The sequence below is a fragment of the Ictidomys tridecemlineatus genome, chromosome 11 (assembly GCF_052094955.1).
Source record: "Ictidomys tridecemlineatus isolate mIctTri1 chromosome 11, mIctTri1.hap1, whole genome shotgun sequence".
Classification (NCBI taxonomy): Eukaryota; Metazoa; Chordata; class Mammalia; order Rodentia; family Sciuridae; genus Ictidomys; species Ictidomys tridecemlineatus.
The window spans coordinates 72,507,737-72,528,931 of record NC_135487.1 but is presented as its reverse complement, the minus strand read 5'-3'; the positions used below and the strand labels follow the sequence as shown (position 1 = coordinate 72,528,931).

Genomic DNA, 21,195 nt, shown 5'->3' with positions numbered 1-21,195 from the left:
ACATACATGCACAGGAATATGACCTGGCACATATAAAAAACATGAATATGTCATATGCTGAAGTAGAATTATGGTGCCTATTTCATTTCATATGAAGGATTTCAATAAGCTCTTTGAAAATTATACTAGCCATAATGGTTTATAAGAAGTAACAGTATTTATTTCACAAAGAAAACAAATAACATACTCATGTGGTATAAAAGTCGCTAGTGCAATGTTCATATCCACAGTGCAGCCAAGCCGTCTGTACTCAGGATCCTGAATAATCTTCAGATGCTGCTTCGGATCAGACTTGGTTACTCTCCTATTTCCTGAAAGAAGAAAAGATGAGTGCTTAAATGCAAATATTCACAGGGAGATTATAACTGTCACTGATTTTAAATTTTTTTAAATATTTATTTTTTAGTTGTAGTTGTACACAATACCTTTATTTTATCTATTTTTATGTGGTGCTGAGGGTCAAACCCAGGGCCTCGCATGTGAAAGCTCTACCGCTGAGCCACAAACCCAGCCCCTGATTTCAAATTTTAAATATACAATTATTTCATAGAAAATAAAACAAATATTAATTTCATAACCATCTTCCTACCCCTCCATCCTCCTGCTTATCATCTCCATACCACATACCATACACATACACACAGTGGGTGGGGGTAACACACAGAGACAAAAATATCATTATAAAACAAAAAACAAACAAGCATAGGGATTGTTATCAGTTCAACTCAAGCCCCACTTTTTTGCTCTCAGTCAATGTCCACTACTACTATTGCTTCTTCTTTTTTAACACTGCTGGGAATCAAATTCAAGGCGTTATGAGTGCCAGGAAATACTCAACTCCTTCAGCCCTACTTATTAAACTTTAGGACATCTGGACTTTGGTAGTAGCATTTTCTTCTCAAGTGCTACCAAATAGTCTAACCTCAGGAGTTGTGTTTCCTCAAAGATTGCTTCCAATTCTAAAGTAAATCTTATTAAAAACTTGACTTTCTTTGCTTTCTCTGAAAGAAGTACTTGTGATGGAAGGCGGGAATGAACAGTGGGCACATCTGAACCAACTCTAAATGGAGGTAGGCCCTTTGGAGAACACTTGGTGCAGTTTCACTGATCTGAGACCACTCCATTGCTTTTGTAGATGTCTGACTCAGAGAGAATTCTGTTATACTGAGGAATTTATTGGGTGAAACAGCCCCAGGTTCAAACACAACTCCTGGGAGATGGAGAGAGATACCAGTGCCCCAACTAGTCTTGAGGTGCCAGCTGCCTCCAGGAGGAAGAATTACTGGGCAAGTGGTAAGTCACCAATTAGGCCAACTTCCCCCACAGCCTCCTGCTTCTTGTTTTCCTTTGAAGAACCCTTCCTCACAATAAATTCCTTTGGCCTGTTTCTTTATAAATAAAGCATTTGTGGGCTTTTTCCTTTGTTATATGCTAGGCTTAATTTCCCTTTAATTAATTAATTTGTCCTTGTTTTATTCTAAAGAGACCTTGAAATGGCTTACAAAAACACAAGCAATAAAATAAAACAGATTCTCAAAACTCAGTTTCTAAGGTTCATCTGGAAGAGTAAAACTGCTAAAAAATGCTTGAGAAAGAAAAAAAAAACAAATCTATACCAGTAGTATCAATGAAAAGTTTTTAGTATTGGTAGAATTGAAGGCAGATAAATGGAAAACACAGATAAAAGCCTAAAGTATATTTAGGATATGGCTATACACTAAGAAGTATTATGGTTGTATTTCAAATCAGTGTAAAATTATGGATTATCAATTTAATAACATTTTAAAAATAAAGCTAAATACCTTTTTCATGTGATACACATAAATTGTAGCTTCATAAAATATTTCATTGGAAAATATGGATAATATTATTAGAAAAAACTGTATGTTTATGAAAAGCCTTTTCTAAACTTGATGTGAAAGCCATAAAAGAAAAGACTGACTACATCGAAAATAAACAGCACCATAAGCAATAGTTAAAAGATCAACAGCATACTAAGAGAATATATTTAACACCTATATAATAAGGAACCATCAATAATAATGAATCAATTTGAAAAGGACAAACAGTCCAATAAAAAATGGGAAGAAATACTAACACATAATTAATGCAAGAAATGTAAGTGGCTAATTAACATGTGAAAAGATACTTCATTAACATAAAAAGAAATATCAACTAAGACAAGAGATTTAACCATACATACCAAGATGATTTGCCTGATTGAAAAAAGATTTTAAAGATTATTGGTATCACATGTTGGTGAGAGTTTTTCAAAACATGTGAGTAGGTATAATTTTAAAAAAGCAATTTGATGGTATCTATTGTATTTGAAATTTGCATATCCTTTGATCTACTTGTTTTACGTATAACAATTTATCCTGTAGATCTACTTATATAGCAAATAAACATACATATACAGGGTATATTTTAGATAGTACTGCTTATAAGAATATAAGTTCCACTAGGACAAGGTTCTTGCTATGTTCTTGCCACTGAATTCTCATGCCTGAGTGTCCAGCACACAGTAGGTGGATCAATAAAAATGCATTGAATGAAAGAATTACAAAAAAATTGGGAAAAAAAGCTAGTTAAAGTACTCTTTTTATTTTTAAACATTTGTTTGTCTATTTGTTTGTTTATTTATTTATCTATCTACCTATTTTTTTAATGTGGTGCTGAGAATGGAACCCAGTGCCTCACACGTGCTAGGCAAGCACTCTATCACTGAGCCACAATCCCAACCAGTTAAAGTACATTAAAACAGTGTATTGCTACTTGGGAGTTAAGAGAAATAACTATAATAAATTCATATTGTCAACTAATGAACAAATTAAATAGTCCATGCTTTAATGTATGTAACATATATACAAATATAAAACGAGTATATACATAGTTTACAGAGAGAATTATGTAAAACCACATGTAAAATCTGAATTTCTTTCAAAAATAATCTGAAAGGAAACACAGAAACTATTACTTGGTAGTTCCCTCAAAGTATGTTTTGTAGGAGGGGAAGTTGCATATTGTATTTTATTATATTTTGAACTATTTGGGGCTTTTTCTCTTTATAATGAGTACATGTATTACATATAAATGATACTACTTATAAATATTAAAGGAGAGAGAAATTTTTGGTGAATGAAATACGAAGCAAAATTAGGACTAAAAGTTCCTGTATTAAGGTGATACATACTTGTAAAAGTTGATGCCTGAATCTAACTGAGTTCTTAAATGTAAAGGCAAACTCATTTCTACTTCAAAGGCAGTATATTTGGGTCCTATTCTAGTTTTGGTCTCTGGACAAGGAAGAAAATTTCCTATTTTAAAAGAACCCCTCCCGGGTCCCGAAACATCCTCCCTGCCGGGCTGTCCCATACTACTTACGGATACTTTCTTCATAATCCTTTCCAATTTGTCTCCTAAAAACCTCAAGTTCTCTTTGAGTATGTTTTTTCCTCTTATTTTGTTAACTAGATTAGTTACATCCTTAACTGAATATTTACTTCTTTACCTTTTATTATTAGCTAATATCTAGCTTCAGTCTCACGAGTTGTAAGGAGGGTGTTTGTGGTGAACACCATCCATTGGAAGTCCCTCTTGCATAGTTAAGATTCTTACCTTAGACAGCAGAAGATTCACATTTCTCGATTTCAAAGCCTTGTTCAAGCCTTTCTCAGCTGAAGTAACCTGCTCTACCTAATTACCATTCATGCTTTTAACAAATATATGCTGAGTTTGACTATATTCTGAGCATTCTGCCAACAATAAAATAAAAATTGGTTTTATTATTAGAGCATGGCCTTTAGATGTTTCAGCTTCCAGAATCAGTTTTCAAATACCAAAAATACCAAAAATATTGTATCAAAACAACAGATTTAATGAATATTAACCAAGAAAAAAAAGGAGTTATCATTTTAAAAGTAATATTAAATTTCTTAAAATTGATAGGAACAATCTACTGCATCTATTTACCTTGTGTTAGAAGTCTTCTAAATTGTTCAACTGCTTTGTGAACATCTACTTGGAAAAATTCCCAGAGTTGGATCTTTGGAAAAATATCCTCCCAAATTATTTTTCAAATACACTGAAAAATTTTAACAGTTAAAACATATTTTTAAATATTTCACCAAATATTGTTTAACATATTAAAATACTGATTATAAATAATTTTCAGCTATATTTTCAATTTGTACTTAAGAAATTTTGTTATTTTGATTTAGTGTGGTATTACTGTATAAATACTTACATTCATGTGTTGATCATTTTCAATCAAAGCAGGTATTCCTTTTTCTTTGTATTTCCCTTCTGCAACATCACAGGAAAAATGCCAGAGTGCTCCGTCTAAGACCCAGGCAGGTTTTAAGTGTGGAGAATTCACAAGATTATATGCAGATTCTGGATGTTCCTGGATCCATTTACTATTAGCAGCTTAAAAAAAAATAAAAACAAATAAATTTGAACAAAAAAACTCTCATATCTTATAATTAAATTGAAAATGGTATCTATGTTAAGTTTAAAGATGAAATATCAACATCTACCACCCACTTCCTTTTATATTTAGATATCGATATTTTATACTGATTCTGTTTTATGAAAAAAAAAACTTTGGTTTTGGTATCTTCTCATACACTTGTTTTTTAACTTAAATATTGCTTAGGAAAATAGGAAGGATGAAAATTAGTTCTTTCACAAGTAACATCTTTGCACAGCTAATCCTAAAGGGTAAAATATGTTGTTTTTATGAGATTGAGAAATTGCTAATTTAATTTTTTAAATAGACAAAAGTTAGACCCAATTTGTTTTATGTTTACAATGGACAAATGCCCCCTGAATTCATACTGAGGAATACAAGTAGTTAGAAAAATGGAAAGTAATATCTATTGCACACCCAGAATTGTTCTATGCAGTTAAATACACTTTGTTATTCTTCATTTCCTCTCACACAATACATAACATACTGTTATGTTCCTCTCATAGAGGAGGAACTAAGGCTCAAGGGTTGAGTAATTTGGCCAGAGGAATTAATGTAAGTCTCTCTTCAGAATCTGCAATTGTGACCACTTTGCTGTGCTGATGAGATGACCATGCTTGTGTCTTATTTACTCAGTGAGCACTCTTACAGAGTTTTAGAATCGGTATCATTTTTAGTTTCTGTCATTTATTTAGTAAGCAATTTAGTTATTATTTATTTATACCCACAATAAATAAACACTTAGGTGAAGTCAGGATATATAAGGAGCAGAGATCATGTAATAAAAGTGAAATTAAAGCCCAGCTTGGTGTGCACATCTATAATCTTAGCTATGTGAGAGGCTGAGACAGGAGGATCAAGAGGTTATAAGCCAGCATGGGCAGCTTAGTGAGACCCTGTCACAAAATAAAATAAAAAGGGTTGGGGATATAGCTCAGTGGCAGAATAACTTACTTAGAATGCATAAGGCCCAAGTACTGCCAAAAAAAAAAAGTTAAACTGATAGTTCTCCAAATTGGTAACAAGATACTGCCCACTAGATTTATCATCACATTCACTGAAATTCAAGTTAAAAAGACAAAATGCAGTCATATTTGTATCCCATTAGGATTTTCACTTACTGGTGATGTAACCTAGTGGTAGAGTCTCATGAGCAAGGAAGGCCCTGGGTTTGATTCTAAAGACTGTGAACATGTGCATGGGCACGCACCTTCATGGGAACACACGCACGCACGCGCACGCGCGCACACACACACACACACACACACACACACACACACAGATATGTATGTTAAAGATAAATGCCAACGATATCCTGATTTTTTTTCTTTTGATATGTTACCCTAACTGGTCTTGAATTAGTAGGCTCAAACAATCTTTCTGCCTCAGATTCCTAAGAGGCTGGCCATCTTCATGTCTAACTCTACCCAATTGTTTTTAAGGGTAAAATCTTAAAACTCTATTTCTTTTCTCAATATTTTGATACAAAATCAAGTGGTAAGTGAAAGAATTCTAAACATTAAGTAGTGTAAGTATTTTTCTAATTTTACATGAAAGAGAAATCCACTCTATAGACTTCTGGAGTGCAGTACTATAGACCTCAGCAAGTATTATCCCCAGCAAAACAATTGGTGAGAATTATAAAATACAATCATCTAAAGTCTCTGAAAATTATCCTGTGAACATTCAGCATGTGGAAAGCATTTTTCTAATGTAAGAACAGTAATTGTCTCGCAATATGATCAATAGTAACACATATACTAGACCATGCACTTAGAAAACAGCTTCCCTTTACCATCTTCTCTGGGTGGGATATGACACAGGAATTGGAGCAGCCATGTTTGATTAAAAGCTGAAAGCAAAGCAATGAAGACAGCAGAGCTACAAGAGAAACAACCTCCTCTCCCTGCACCATTGAGCTAGTACTCTAGTCCTGAAATGCCTATCTAATCTTTTGTAAAATCTACATACAATCTCAATGTTAAGTCAGTTTTTCTGTCTCTCTGTTACAGCTACCTAAGCCATATTTAACTTTTACCATTTGTAACTAATACAATGCCATCACATGATTTGATGAATTTGACATAAATAATATTATAGATGCCTAAGTAATTACCAATACTGTCAATTTTATAAGTAATGAATACTTAGTTGTTAGATTACAATGGCTTCACTGTAGACTTGGAAACCTGGTTTCCAGGCACACAGAGAAACACCGAATGTTAGAATATATCTATTTTTTCAACCTAATTTTGCTATTGTTGGAGATTATCATCTATATTGATGAAATAGATCAATAAATTTTTTAAGTATCTTCATAATTCTTATGTTTACTTGGAAAATACCTCATGAAATTTCTTGAATTTTTGAACCACCCAAAATTCCTGTTCTATACATATGCAAATTAGTGGTTTCCACACTCTTCAACATTGTGGCCCACACAATATTTTGTAAGATATAATGGGTTAAACTGAATACATGCCATGAGGCATCATCAGTCCAGACTCAGTTGCTATGACAGGTAAGAGGAATAACTATCTCTTTGAAGATCATCAGTTGAAAAAATGTGGTACATTTTATAGAACTCTATATAATAGCTAAGGTATCTTGGGAACAAAAATAGTCTTTTTTGGTGCTGGAGATGATCTAAAGCTCTTTTAATATGTGAAGGACATAACTTCTGAGAGTTTACTGATAATTTTCTCCCCAGTAGTAGAAATCATGTAGTTCTTTTCATACATGCTATAGTACCAGATATTTTGCTATACAGAATATGTTTGTTAGTCTGGAAAGTATTAATACTCTATGTTGAGATATGATTATTAGGTCCTTTCTATCATAACTCTTTTTATAAACATCACATACAAATTATATTGACTATATCCTCAACTAGCACTGTTTTCTTGGAACAAAAAAAGTGATACTTCATACAGTGATATTTGAAGTTGAAAGACATTATCATCATGTATGTCTATAAAATTTACATTGCATAAGGAATGAGGATGTGGCTTGATAGTGAAATGCTTGCCTAACAGTTTTGAAGCCCTGAGTTCAGTTCCCATCATTGAAACAAACTGTTATATAAAATATCGAGGAATGAAATAACCAGAATTTAATATTCTCATCAAAATTAATGAAGTTCATACCAGTATGATTGCAGACAACATCTGTAATACAAAGAATATTCCATTCTTTTTTCAGTTTTTCCACGACCTGTCCAACATCATGCCATGTATACTTTTTATTAGGTCTTGAGAAATCAGGATTTAATTCTAACTGATCAGCAAGGGAGTAGCACGACCTAGATAGTCCCAGTGTCTGCAGTGGGGTGAAATGAATCATGTTGTAACCTGAAAAGCAAGACAACAAAGACCACTGTAAGAAAAAACAAACAAAACCAACCTAAAACTAAGAAAAATATCAATGTAAACTTTCTTAAGTAAAATAGAAAGGCTACCATGCTATTGGAAATGGAGTCAACGACTTAGGTTCAAATTCTAGCTGTACCAAAAGAGACTTTCAGAAAGTCTACATATATCTTTCAGAATATCAGTGTCCTCATCTACAAGACCAGGATAATAAAATAGTGTACTAGAAAAACATCACAAAACAGTGCTTAGTTAATTATTAGGGATTCAATTTCTATTTGTTAAATAGATATGTTTATACACAAAAATATCAGTATATACTCATCTCCTAATTTTAATGTTTCACAGTACTTATAGTACATAGTTGTGCCAGTGAACTTTTCATTCCTTTCTTCATCCTACACTTAACTTGAAAATAGAAAATTAATGTTACTCCTATTTTATGTAAGAGTAAAATAAGTTTTATCTTATTGTAAGTATTGTTGGCAGCTCATGCCTTCCATGTGGAAAGTCTACTAAATATATTAAGAGGTGAAATTAGAAGTAGGAACAAAACCTCTGAAATCTGTATTTCAGAGGATAATTACATTTATTTTAAAAAAGAAAAGGAAAAGAAACCAAGCTGACATCACCTGACTCTTTTGCAACCCTCAGTCTGTCTTCCCATTCATCCAAAGGTCCTAAACACTTGGCTAAGAATGTCTGGAGAGTAACACAGTCCAAGGGTAACACGTGATCATCACTGCCAACACATAAAACAGGGTCCACAACTATGTAACCTCCACCACTTTTCTCATTTCTAAGGAAAAAAAGCAAAATGAAAACTTTCCATTTAATGAGAGGGAAAAAGTGAGATTTTTCTAGTATCTGAGTAACTCGAAGGAACTATCCTATTTAAAATTATATTATTTCTAACACATACAATAATTAACAAAGTTGCAACAAAACTTAATGGAAAGCAATTTTTTACCCATTCTGCATTATTACACAGTTAATACTGCATTGCACAATTACTATATAATTATACCACATACAATATACATAATATCTAATAATTTTGTTTTAATGAAAAACAAATGTACTAGAATTTATCAGAAATAGCCAGAACACTTAAATAAATATAATCCTATAATCAGGTTGTAGGAAAAGACTAGATAATCTCATAGAAATTGAAGAGCCATATTCTATTTGTATCTCAAAAAGCAATGTAAAAATTATACTGCCATGGTTGATAACTTTTTATAAATTACATGACTTCAAGTTTTACAATGAATTAACTTTTTTCCCCAATATGCAGAACACCTAACTTCACTTACCCTTGAAGGAAGTAATACTGAAATGATCCCGATTGTTGCAGATTTAAGTTTACAATATTTATCAGAATCATCTTCTCTTTCTGTCGGATTTTCCCAATCCAAGAATGGAATTTTTCTCTATTAAATGCTTCTCCAGGAAATGGGTAGTTTGTATACACAGTAACTGCTTTACCCTGCAAAGTTGGGCCTAATCGGAACTGTAGTTCAAACCCTAAATAAAAACTATATTTTAAAAAATTATGTTAAAAATACTGTTTCATTTAAAGAATTTTAAAAACTAAGATTCTGATTTAGCTGCATTTTGTTTTACCAAGTATAGTAAACATTGTGGAATCATCTGCTTCACAATGTCCTGTTTCTTTCCCTGTAAACAGATTCCTATTCACATAGTTACTTTAAGATGTGAAAATTCTTACATCCTTATTTATATTGATCTCCTCAATCCCTCACAGCACCGTACCCCCACCCCTAAATTGACTTGTGCAGAGGTGGGCATCTGAGTGAAGATGTTCTCCAGTATTTTTCAAACTGCAGCAGAGAAAGTGAGTTTCTCTATGGTGTCAAGAGTATGGGATTGTATATAAAACTTGGGAGGTATACTGGGACAACTATCCTACTCTACAAAGAAAACAAGTCTTCAGTGAAAGAAGTCAAACTCAAAAGAGGCAGAGTTTGAACTTTTCACAATTCTGAAGGCATGTGAGACCCATAATGATATCTGCTGAAATAGAGTGGTATGCTAACAAAGATGTACCAACTGGCTGGGGTGGGGGGAAACACTAACTTGTGGTACTTGTTGACTTCTTGATAAGAACAATTCCACCATGGATAATCTAAAGCTATTGAAGCCACATCACTGAATGTGGAATCAGAAGGGAATTACACATTGGTTCTTCTGAGTGAGTACATGAACCTCCACATGAACTGCTATCCCTACTCATCATGATTTAGTTATTAAAATCTTTGTTAGAATCCTGACACCCAAGATATTCCCATTCTTTCCCAAGTCATACTATTTCTATTAAACTATACCTGAGACTTGTATTACAAGTACTTATCATTAGAGACAACAACAACAAAACCCCATTATAGTTAAAACTTTACTGTTGAAGAGTTTTGGTTGGTTTAAGGAAGACTTTGAACTTTTGTTACAATTGCTAGAATGTGAAAGTTTTGACTACACTCCAGTCTGTTAGGAATATAAAGCTTCTAAATATGATGTATCTCAATTAATGATAGGCAAAAAAACTGAAGGCAGCAGGAAATTTAGTTAAGTATAATTTTTAACTTAAGGAATATTTTTGAGAAGAGAGGAAATACTAGTAGTTATATTGACTGATTTATTAAATAGCCAATAAAATAATAAAACATTAAAGACTGAGCACCTATAGGAAACAAAATAGAAAATTATTCCACCCTTGCAGTGCTGGAGTTCTAGAGAGGAAAGAGCATATTAAACAATGAACTTCACAAATAAGTAAGTAAAGGAGGGGACATATATTGAGAGAAAAAGGGGAAATAAGCACTTTAATGACAATGGAGGAGAGGAAAGAAGTTAATGTGGTGGCAGAAATTTGAAATAGGATGGTAATTGAGAAGCTAAAGGGTTTGAGAGAAGTAAGGTAATTGGTCACATCTCTATTATGGCCATCTAGGGAAAGCACTGACTATTTGAAGAAAACAGGACAATAAAACTAGTATTTAAGTATGTGCTGGTTTCAGAAATGACAAGCAGCTTAGTATAGCTGGGTTGGAATAAGGTGAGGGAAAGGAAAAAGAAAGGAAACAGGTAATTAGATCATACAGACCTTCTAGGCCACTGTAAGTATTTTGGCTTCTCTTATCAGAATGAGAACACAAAGAAAAAGTTCTTGAAGGAAATTATTAGTGTTGCTCCCATGAATATGTGAATAAAGGAGGAAAATAGCCTTAATGCTGAATATGGAAAAAGATTTAATAGTCTGAATAGAAGATTAAATGAGCCACAATATTCCCTTCAGCAAAAGCCTAGTCCAGAGCAAGACTCTAACTTTTTCAATTCTATGAAAGCTAAGAGATGTAAGAAAAGGTTCAAGTTAGCACAGGTGGGCTCATGAGGTTTAAGGAAAGAAGATATCTTCCTAATATAAAAATCAAAGCAGATTCCTAGGTGGCAGCTGCAGTATGAAGATCTAACTAAGATTATTGATGAAGGTGAAGGTGGCTACATTAAACACATTTTACATGTAGATGAAACAGTCTTATAGCGCCATCTAGAAGTGTTTCATAGCTACAGAAAAGTCAATGCATGGCTTCAGAGGCAGACTGACACTCCTTAGGGCTTATGCAACTGGTGAATTTATGTCAAAGTCAGTACTCACCATTCTGAGAATCCTAGGGACCCTAGGAATTACACTATATCTACTTTGACTATATTATATAAGTAGAACAACAAAGCCTGGATGATAGCACATCTGTTTACAACATGGTTACCGAATATTTTTAAACCCACTGTTGAGACCTACTGCTCAGAAAAAAAAAAGTTTATTTTCAAAATATCACTGCTCATTGACAATGCACCTGGTCATATCAGAGTTCTGACGCAGATGTAAAATGAGATTAATGTTTGCATGCCTGTTTAAAAAAGCATTCATTCTGTAGCCCATGGATCAAGGAATAATTCTAACTGTTAAGTACAAATATATGTATGTATTGAGTGGTACTAGGGATTGAACCCAGGGAAGTTCTCTTAGTGATATCCCCAGCCCTTGCTTTTAAATTTCTGTTTTGTTTTGAGGCAGGATCTCACTAAGTTGCTCAAGCTGGCCTTGAACTTATGATCTACCTCTTGCTTCAGCCAGCTGAGTTTCTGGAATTAAAGATGTGTACCATTGTGCCCTGGTAAGTCTTTATTATTTAAGAAATACATTTTGTAAGACTAAAGTTGGCACAATAGTGATGGATCTGGGTAAAGTAAACTGAAAACTTTCTCAAAAGGATTTGCCATTCTAGGTGCTTCTAAGAACATTCACGATTCATGGAAAGAGGTCAAAATATCAAGTTTAAAAGGCATTTGAAAAAAGTGTAGTTCAATCCTCATGGATGACTCTGAGGGCTTAAGACTTCAGTGATGTAATGATTACAGATGTGATGAAAACAGCAAGATAACTAGAATTATAAGTGGAGCCTGAAGATATGGCAGAATTGCTGTAATTTATTTAAAACTTTAGTGGATGAATAGTTGTTTTGTATGATGAGCAAAGACAGTAGTTTCTTGAAATGGAAACTACTGGTAGATGCTGTGTACACTGTTGAAATGACACAAAGGATTTAGAATATTCATAAATTTGGTTGATAAAGCAATGGCAGGGTTTGAGAAGACTCACTTCAGTTTTGAAAGAAGGTCTATCATAGGTAAAATGCTAGGAGTGTCCCATGCTATAGAAAATTTTTGTGAAAGTCGATTGAGATGGCAAAATTCAATGTGACCTTATTTTAAGAAATAGCAATAGCCACTCCAACCTCCAGCAACCACTGTGCTGATCAGTCAATAGGAATCAACATTGGGAATTGTCATTAAGGCTCAGATGATCATAAGCATATTTTAGTGATAAAATATTTCTTTCCTTTCCCTCCCTTCCTTTCTTTTCCCAATGCTAGAGATCAAATCCAGGGTCCTACACAAGTGAGGCAAGGACTGTATCACTGAGCTCTAATAAATTATTTCTTAAGGAAGGTATGTACATTGTTTTTTTAAGACAGAATGCTATTTTATACTCAGTAGACTACAGTATAAGGTACACATAACTTTTATACACACTGAGAAACAAAAATACCATGTGACTTGCTTTATTGTCTTGGTCTGAAATGGAGCCTGCAATATCTCTGAGCTATGCCTCTACTGTTAGCTTAGAATTCTATACCTGGTAAAAATACCTTTCAAAAACAAAGATTATGAGAATCAGGTTTTTCACTATCAGAGAGGGTTGTTACAAATAAACAAGGGGGGAAAGTTATAGTGAATATTATATTGGATATGATTCAGAGGTAACAGTATAAAGCACTGTTTATAGTCAGCTTGGGCCAAGTGTCATGGGAGGATTAGCAACTTGGGAGGCTAAGACAGGAGGATTGCAAGTTTGAGGCTAGGCTCAGCAACCTAGTAGGGCCCTAAGCAATCTAGTAAAAACCTGTCTCAAAATTTTTAAATTGATGGGTTGGGGATATAGCTCAGTTGGTAAAGTGCTTGCCTTGCATGCACAAAGCCCTGGGTTCAATCCCTAGCACCACACACACAAAAAAAAAATGAAAAAAATAGTTAATAGTAATAATAGGGATGGTGATGTAGCTCAGTGGCAGAGGGCTTATCTACCATGCTGGAAGCCCTGGGTTCCACTCCCAGCCCTGAAGGAAGGAAGGAAGGAAGGAAGGAAGGAAGGAAGGAAGGAAGGAAGGAAGGAAGGAAAGAAGGAAAATTAGTATGGTTCAAGGCAAATCCTGACACTAAGAACATGTTGGTATGTTCCTCTCAAGTCTAAAATTATTCTTTTGTAGCCATAAATTGCCCACATTGATGTTCAACAGGTGGTAAATTTTTCTACAATACTAAATAATGGGAAAGATATTTTCTGTAGTATTATTCCATCTATAAGATGGAATATCACAAAGCCATTTTAAATTATGGTATCAAAAGGTATTTAAACAGCATTTAATACTTTGTTAAATTTTATGTATCTGAAATCCTTTCTGGAGAAAAGTATGGCTGAAACAAGATAGTAAGGAAGGTAATATACACTCAATAACATTATAAGCAGTAGGGGGGAAAGCAGTTACAAAATTGTTTAAACAGTATGATCTCAATATTTTTAAACAAAAGGCACAGGGAAAAAAAAAGTCTTTTTTTATACATTCTTGTAATTGGTGAAAGTCTTTAGCGCTGCAACATAAAAGAATAGATTAAGAAACAGTTGCATGTAGAATTAAAACATGAAATAAAATACTTAGTGTCTATGAGAATCATCTATATACCTTTACAAGAATGATTACATTCATCATCAAGGAAAATGGTGACATTTTAAGCATGTGCAAACATCAGAGACTAGCCAATTGGACATATTTAAACAAACTGCCACCTATTACATTTATACAAATATTGTTTTTCTAATTACACAAAGACTCAGAGAACTTGCAGTACAAAGGTTAAAACTCATCTAACATCTTTAAAACAGTATTTGAATAGTCTAACTTCAGAAAAAAAGACAAGCATTCCCAAAATGAGTATTTATATAATGTACACGTAAATTCAATAAACTATGTAAATTGTAAAACACCAGAGAAAAATTAAAGGAAAAAAATATAAGTTAAATAAACACTTTTTAACAACTAATTTTATTTATTAATAAGTGGAAGTCTTTCAACTCTCAGTAAAAATTAATATTGATACTGTCAGTAAAAACAATGTGATTAAATAAATTTCATTATTTTTAAAGGTCTTTAATATTCTGTGATAAAGTGATTCAAAGTTCAAAGTTCTATATTTTGATAAGTGGTTTTAATGGCCTCAAAAGTGGAAAAAATATTGTACAATGGTATCCAAATACAAATAAAAGACAATCTTAGTGCTGTGTTCATTAAACCATATATTAATCTTTTTTCTCAATTGTAGATGGACACAATAACATTATTTTATTTATTTATGTGGCACTGAGAAGCCAAAACCCTGGCCCCATGATATTAATCTTTAATCACATTCACCAACTGTATAAAGACTTTTACTGAAATGCTAGGGAAATTATATTTTCTCTGACATCAGCAATTGTTTTTTATAAGCTAATCACACAAAATTCTGAAGCATGAGTATAATAAACTAATGATGTGAAAACCAATTGAAAACTTTCATGTGGAAGATTTTTAACACAAAGGAAAATTGGTTATCAATTTTTTAAAGTGGGCATGTGTTTGTTTACATGGGTAAAAATCACACAATGATGGAAGCATTTCTAAAATATATATTCAAACACTTTTGCTACAGAAAGGAAAGTATGTCTAGATACTGAACTGGACGTACTGTAAATTGTTTCTATAAATCAAGTTTCATTTAACACAGTGATACCCATTCATTGCCTATGTCTGCTTTCGGGTTACAATGGCATAGTTCATTAGCTCCAACGGTGCATAATCTATAAAGCTGAAAAGATTTGCTATCTGAAAGTTTATGGGGAAAAAGTGTGCCAAACTCTGCTCCACAGTATCAATTTCCTTCAGTAAAGCAATTGACTTTATAGTTTGTGTATCTGAAAAAGATAAATGCTTTTTTCTTTTTTATGACATTTTCTAAGTTTCATATAAGAAGGTTACTTGTCATATACGCCCTATTCCCAGCAGGGTACACCTTAAACCTGGAACCACCCTAAACCCAAGGAGCGAGTTACTCCCTAATCTCAGCAGGATGCACCCTAAACCTGTATCCGCCCTGGTCCTTGAGCAAGGTCACCTTACTCATGCATACATGCAATGTCACTGCAAATGACCTGGGTCCAATATGGAGAGTCCTTCCTCTAAGCAACATTGGGTAGGCTGACAAAGAAATTGCCATGCATCATTCCTACTTGGCAATGGCTCTCAGCACACATCCACAACCCTATTTTGTTTTTTATTTAGAGCAGGGTCTCACTGAATATCTTAGCACCTTGCTTTTGTTTTGCTGAGGCTGGCTTTGAACTTGCAATTCTCCTGCCTCAGCCTCCTAGTGGGATTACATACATGAGCCCCTGTGCCTGGCTGGTTAGTGCTCTTAATGAATGTGATTATTAAATAATAGCAGGAAACACTGAACAATAGAAAATGCATCTCTCCATGTTTTTCTTGTAAAATACACTTACAATTTGCCATTTAGACCATTTTGAAGTGTACAGTTAAGTCACACTAAGTATATTCACATTGTCCAAGGTGGCGTGTATTGCTGCATCATATGTTGACTGAAAGCAGAAGGGGGGAAATGGATGTGAATGATGTGTGAAGCCTTACAGAGATTGCTATGGGCAGGTAGAGAGAAGAATGTCCACTCAGAGGGCACAGCTCCACCTACTGGAAGAGAAGAAAATGGATCTCTAAGACTTCAATATTTTTTTTTCTTCTTCTCTCTCTATTCCTTTCTCCTTCTCTCTTTCTTTCCTGTTTCAAGTTTTCTTGTTCTTTTCATTCTCCTCTAATCTATCTATCTCTCTCTCCTTCTTTCTTTTTAAGAGCACCTTCATTGCCCTACCCCCCAACTTTCATCCCAAGCATTATGTCTTCAATTACGTGTAATTGTCTAAATGCAAATAGGTGAAGGTCTCGAGGCTGTCTATAGGACTCCTAAATACCTAGCTACTACCAACACCCTGATCCAATTGCCTGTTAGTATCCACCTTCAGTAGAGCAATCTTCTAAAGTAGCCAAGACATACTAAGCCTTGTACCACCATAGCACCTAACCTAAACATAAAGTCCTAAGAACAAACAACAAATCACTATATGCATACAGAACCTGGAAGCCTTTTATGAATTGAATGAATCAGCTTTAAAGTACAATAAAGCCCAACATTTCTAGGCATAATCTCCCACCAAAAAGGAGAGACAACAGAGATATACAAAGCCAAAACAAATGTATAGGGGAAAGCAGTTACAAAGCAATCAAACAGAGCTGGAAAGTAATGTGAACAACAAGAAAAAACAAGGGAAAAAAAGATTACAAACAATGCAGGACAACTTAAATCTATAGGAGGACCTAGAAGCATTAGAAAAATGGACAGGGAAAGAAATCAAGGCATGCCTAACTCAGATGGAACGGAATATTAGAGAAGACATGAGACAGCAAGTCCAAGCAATAAAAGTATATTTTGAAAACGAATTAAATTCAAACTGCAAAGAACGAGCTTTACGAGGAGATCTTTCATGATAAACAAAAGCTAAAAGAATTCACAGCCAGAAAACCAGCACTGCAAAGCATTTTGAGCAAAATATTACAAGAAGAGGAATTGAAAAATAGCACCCAAAACTAACAGTGGGAGATGTCTCAGTAAAGGGTGAGAAAAATTACCAAAGAGGAAAAACTAGCTAAACTAAAATAAATAAATAAATAAACATGACTGGAAGTACAAACCATATTTCAATTGTAACCTTAAATGTTAATGGCTTAATTTCACCAACCAAGAGACATAGGCTAGTAACCTGGATTAAAAAAACAAATCCAACAATATGCTGTCTTCAGGAGACTCTTATAAAAGGAAAAGACATACATAGGCTGAAGGTTAAAGGTTGGGAAAAATCATACCACTCTCATGGCCTCGGAAGCAAGCAGGAGTGGCCATACTCATATCGAATAAAATCAACTTCAAACCTAAGTTAATCAGAAGGGATAAAGAAGGACACTATATACTGTTAAAAGGAACCATCCACCATCAAGACATAACAATTATCAATTTGTATGCACCAAACAATGGTGCTGCAACATTCATAAAACAAACTCTTCTCAAGTTCAACAGTCAAATAGACCACAACACAATAATTATGGGGGACTTCAACACACCGCTCTTGCCATTGGACAGATCCTTTAGACAAAAGCTGAACAAAAATCTATAAAACTCAATAACACAATCAATAACCTAGACTCAACTGACATATATAGAATATATCAACCATTATCGAGTGGATACACGTTCTTCTCAGCAGCACATGGATCCTATTCAAAGATAAACCATATATTATGCCATAGGGAGACTCTCAGTAAATATAAAGGTGTGGATATAATACCATGCACCAAATCTGATCATAATGCAATGAAACTGGAAATCAATTATAAAAGAAGGAAGGAAAAATCCTACATCACCTGGAAAATGAACAATATGTTACTGAATGATCAATGGGTTACAGAAGACATAAAGGAGGAGATTAAAAAAATTCTTAGAGACAAATGACAATACAGACACAACATACCGAAATCTATGGAACACAATGAAAGCAGTTTTAAGAGGGAAATTCATTTCTTGGAGTTCTTTCCTCAAAAAAAGAAAAAACAACAAATAAATGAACTCACACTACACCTCAAAAACCTAGAAAAGGAAGAGCAAAACAACAGCAAATGTAGTAGAAGAGAAGAAATAATTAAAATTAGAGCAGAAATCAACGAAATTGAAACAAAAAATACCATTGAAAAAACTAAAAGTTGGTTCTTTGAAAAAATAAATAAGATCTACAGGCCCTTAGCCATGCTAATGAAGAGAAGAAGAGAGAGAACTCAAATGACTAACATACGGGATGAAAAAGGCAATATCACAACAGACACAACAGAAATACAGAAGATAATTAGAAAGTATTTTGAAACCCTATATTCCAATAAAATAGAAGATAATGCAGACATCAATAAATTTCTTAAGTCATATGATCTGCCCAGATTGAGTCAGGAAGACATACACAATTTAAACAGACCAATAACAAAAGAAGAAATAAAAGAAGCCATCAAAAGACTACAAACCAGAAAAAGCCCTGGACCGGATGGGTATACAGCGGAGTTGTCCAAAACCTTCAAAGAAGAATTAATACCAATACTTTTTAAGCTATTCTAAGGAATGGAAAAAGAAGGAGTTCTTCCAAATTCATTCTATGAGGCCAACATCACCCTGATTCCAAAACCAAAGACACGTCAAAGAAAGAAAACTACAGACCAATATCTCTAATGAACTTGGATGCAAAAATTCTCAATAAAATCCTGGTGAATTGAATACAAAAGCATATCAAAAAAATTGTGCATCATGATCAAGTAGGATTCATGCCTGGGATGCAAGGCTGGTTCAATATTCGGAAATCAAAAAATGTAACCCACCACATCAATAGACTTAAAGACAAGAACCATATGATCATCTCGATAGATGCAGGAAAAAGCATTCGACAAAGTACAGCATCCCTTTATGTTCTAAACACTAGAAAAACTAGGGATAACAAGAACTTACCTCAACATGGTAAAAGCTATATATGCTAAGCCTAAGGCTAGCATGATCCTAAATAAAGAAAAACTGAAGGCATTCTCTCTAAAATCTGGAACAAGACAGGGATGCCCTCTATCACCACTACTATTCAATTTAGTCCTTGAAATACTAGCCAGAGCAATTAGACAGACAAAAGAAATTAAAGGCATAAAAATAGGAAAAGAAGAACTTAAATTGTCGCTATTTGCACATGACATGATAATATATTTAACAGACCCAAAAGGGTCTACAAAAAACTGCTAGAGTTAATAAATGAATTCAGCAAAGTGTCAAGATATAAAATCAACACGCATAAATCAAAGGCATTCCTGTATATCTGCAACAAAACTTCTGAAATGGAAATGAGAAAAACCACTCCATTGACAATATCCTCAAAGAAAATAAGATACTTGGGAATCAACCTAACAAAAGAGGTGAAAGATTTATACAATGAAAACTACAGAACCCTAAAGAGAGAGATAGAAGAAGATCTTAGAAGATGGAAATATGTACCCTTTTCATGGATAGGCAGAACTAACATCATCAAAATGGAGATATTACCCAAAGTTTTCTACAGGTTTAATGCGATGCCAATCAAAATCCCAATGGCATTTCTTGTAGAAATATATAAAGCAATCATGAAATTCATATGGAAAAACAAAAGACCCAGAATATCAAAAGCAATTCTAAGCAGGAAGTGTGAATCTGGAGGTATAGCAATACCAGAGTTCAAACTGTACTACAAAGCAATAGTAACAAAAACAGCGTGGTACTGGTACCAAAACAGGCGGGTGGACCAATGATACAGAATAGAGGACACAGAAATCAATCCACAAAAGTAAAACTTTCTTATATTTGATAAAGGGGCTAAAAGCATGCAATGGAGGAAGGATAGCATCTTCAACAAATGGTGCTGGGAAAATTGGAAATCCATATGCAACAAAATGAAACTGAATCCCTTTCTCTCACCATGCACAAAAGTTAACTCGAAATGGATCAAGGACCTAGATATCAAATCAGAGACACTGCGTCTGATAGAAGAAAAAGTTGGCTACGATCTACATACTGTGGGGTCGGGCTCCAAATTTCTTAACAGGACGCCCATAGCCCAAGAGTTAATAACAAGAATAAACAAATGGGACTTACTTAAACTAAAGAGATTTTTCTCAGCATGAGAAACAATAAGAGAGGTAAATAGAGAGCCTACATACTGGGAACAAATTTTAACCCCTCACACATCAGATAGAGTCCTAATATCCAGAATTTACCAAGAACTCAAAAAATTAAACAATAAGATAACAAATAACCCAATCAACAAATGGGCCAAGGAACTGAACAGACACTTCACAGAGGACATACAATCAATCAACAAGTACATGAAAAAATGCTCACCATCTCTAGCAGTCAGAGAAATGCAAATCAAAACCACCCTAAGATACCATCTCACTCCAGTAAGATTGGCACCCATTATGAAGTCAAACAACAATAAGTGGTGGTGAGGATGTGGGGAAAAGGGTACTCTTCTACATTGCTGGTGGGACTGCAAATTGGTGCGGCCAATTTGGAAAGCAGTGTGGAGATCCCTGGGAAAGCTGGGAATGGATCCACCATTTGCCCCAGCTATCGCCCTTCTTGGACCATTCCCTGAGGATCTTAAAAGAGCATACTATAGGGATACTGCCACATCAATGATTATAGTGGCACAATTCACAATAGCTAGACTGTGGAACCAACCTAGATGCCCTTCAATAGATGAATGGATAAAAAAAATGTGGCATCTATACACAATGGAGTATTACTCTGCACTGAAAAATGACAAAATCATAGAATTTGCAGGGAAATGGATGGCATTAGAACAGATTATGCTAAGCAAAACTAGCCAATCCTTAAAAAACAAATGCCAAATGTCTTCTTTGATATAAAGAGAGCAACTAAGAATAGAACAGGAAGGAAGAGCATGAGGAAAAGGTTAACATTAAACAGAGACGAGTGGGGAGAGAGAAAGGGAGAGAGAAGGGAAAGCATATGGAAATGGTAGGAAACCCTGAATGTTACACA

The 21,195-nt window shown here is 34.2% G+C and overlaps 1 protein-coding gene across 1 annotated transcript in view; it reads right to left on the bottom strand.

Annotated features, from left to right (window-relative positions):
• The window catches only part of LOC144368571 (glycogen debranching enzyme-like), a 62,028-nt gene that overhangs the window by 35,388 nt on the left and 5,445 nt on the right, over positions 1-21,195 (bottom strand). The window contains 6 exon segments of the mRNA XM_078027767.1: positions 188-311; positions 3,973-4,084; positions 4,247-4,428; positions 7,618-7,821; positions 8,472-8,638; positions 9,156-9,352. Of these exon segments, the coding sequence (XP_077883893.1) occupies positions 188-311; positions 3,973-4,084; positions 4,247-4,428; positions 7,618-7,821; positions 8,472-8,638; positions 9,156-9,352 (986 nt within the window).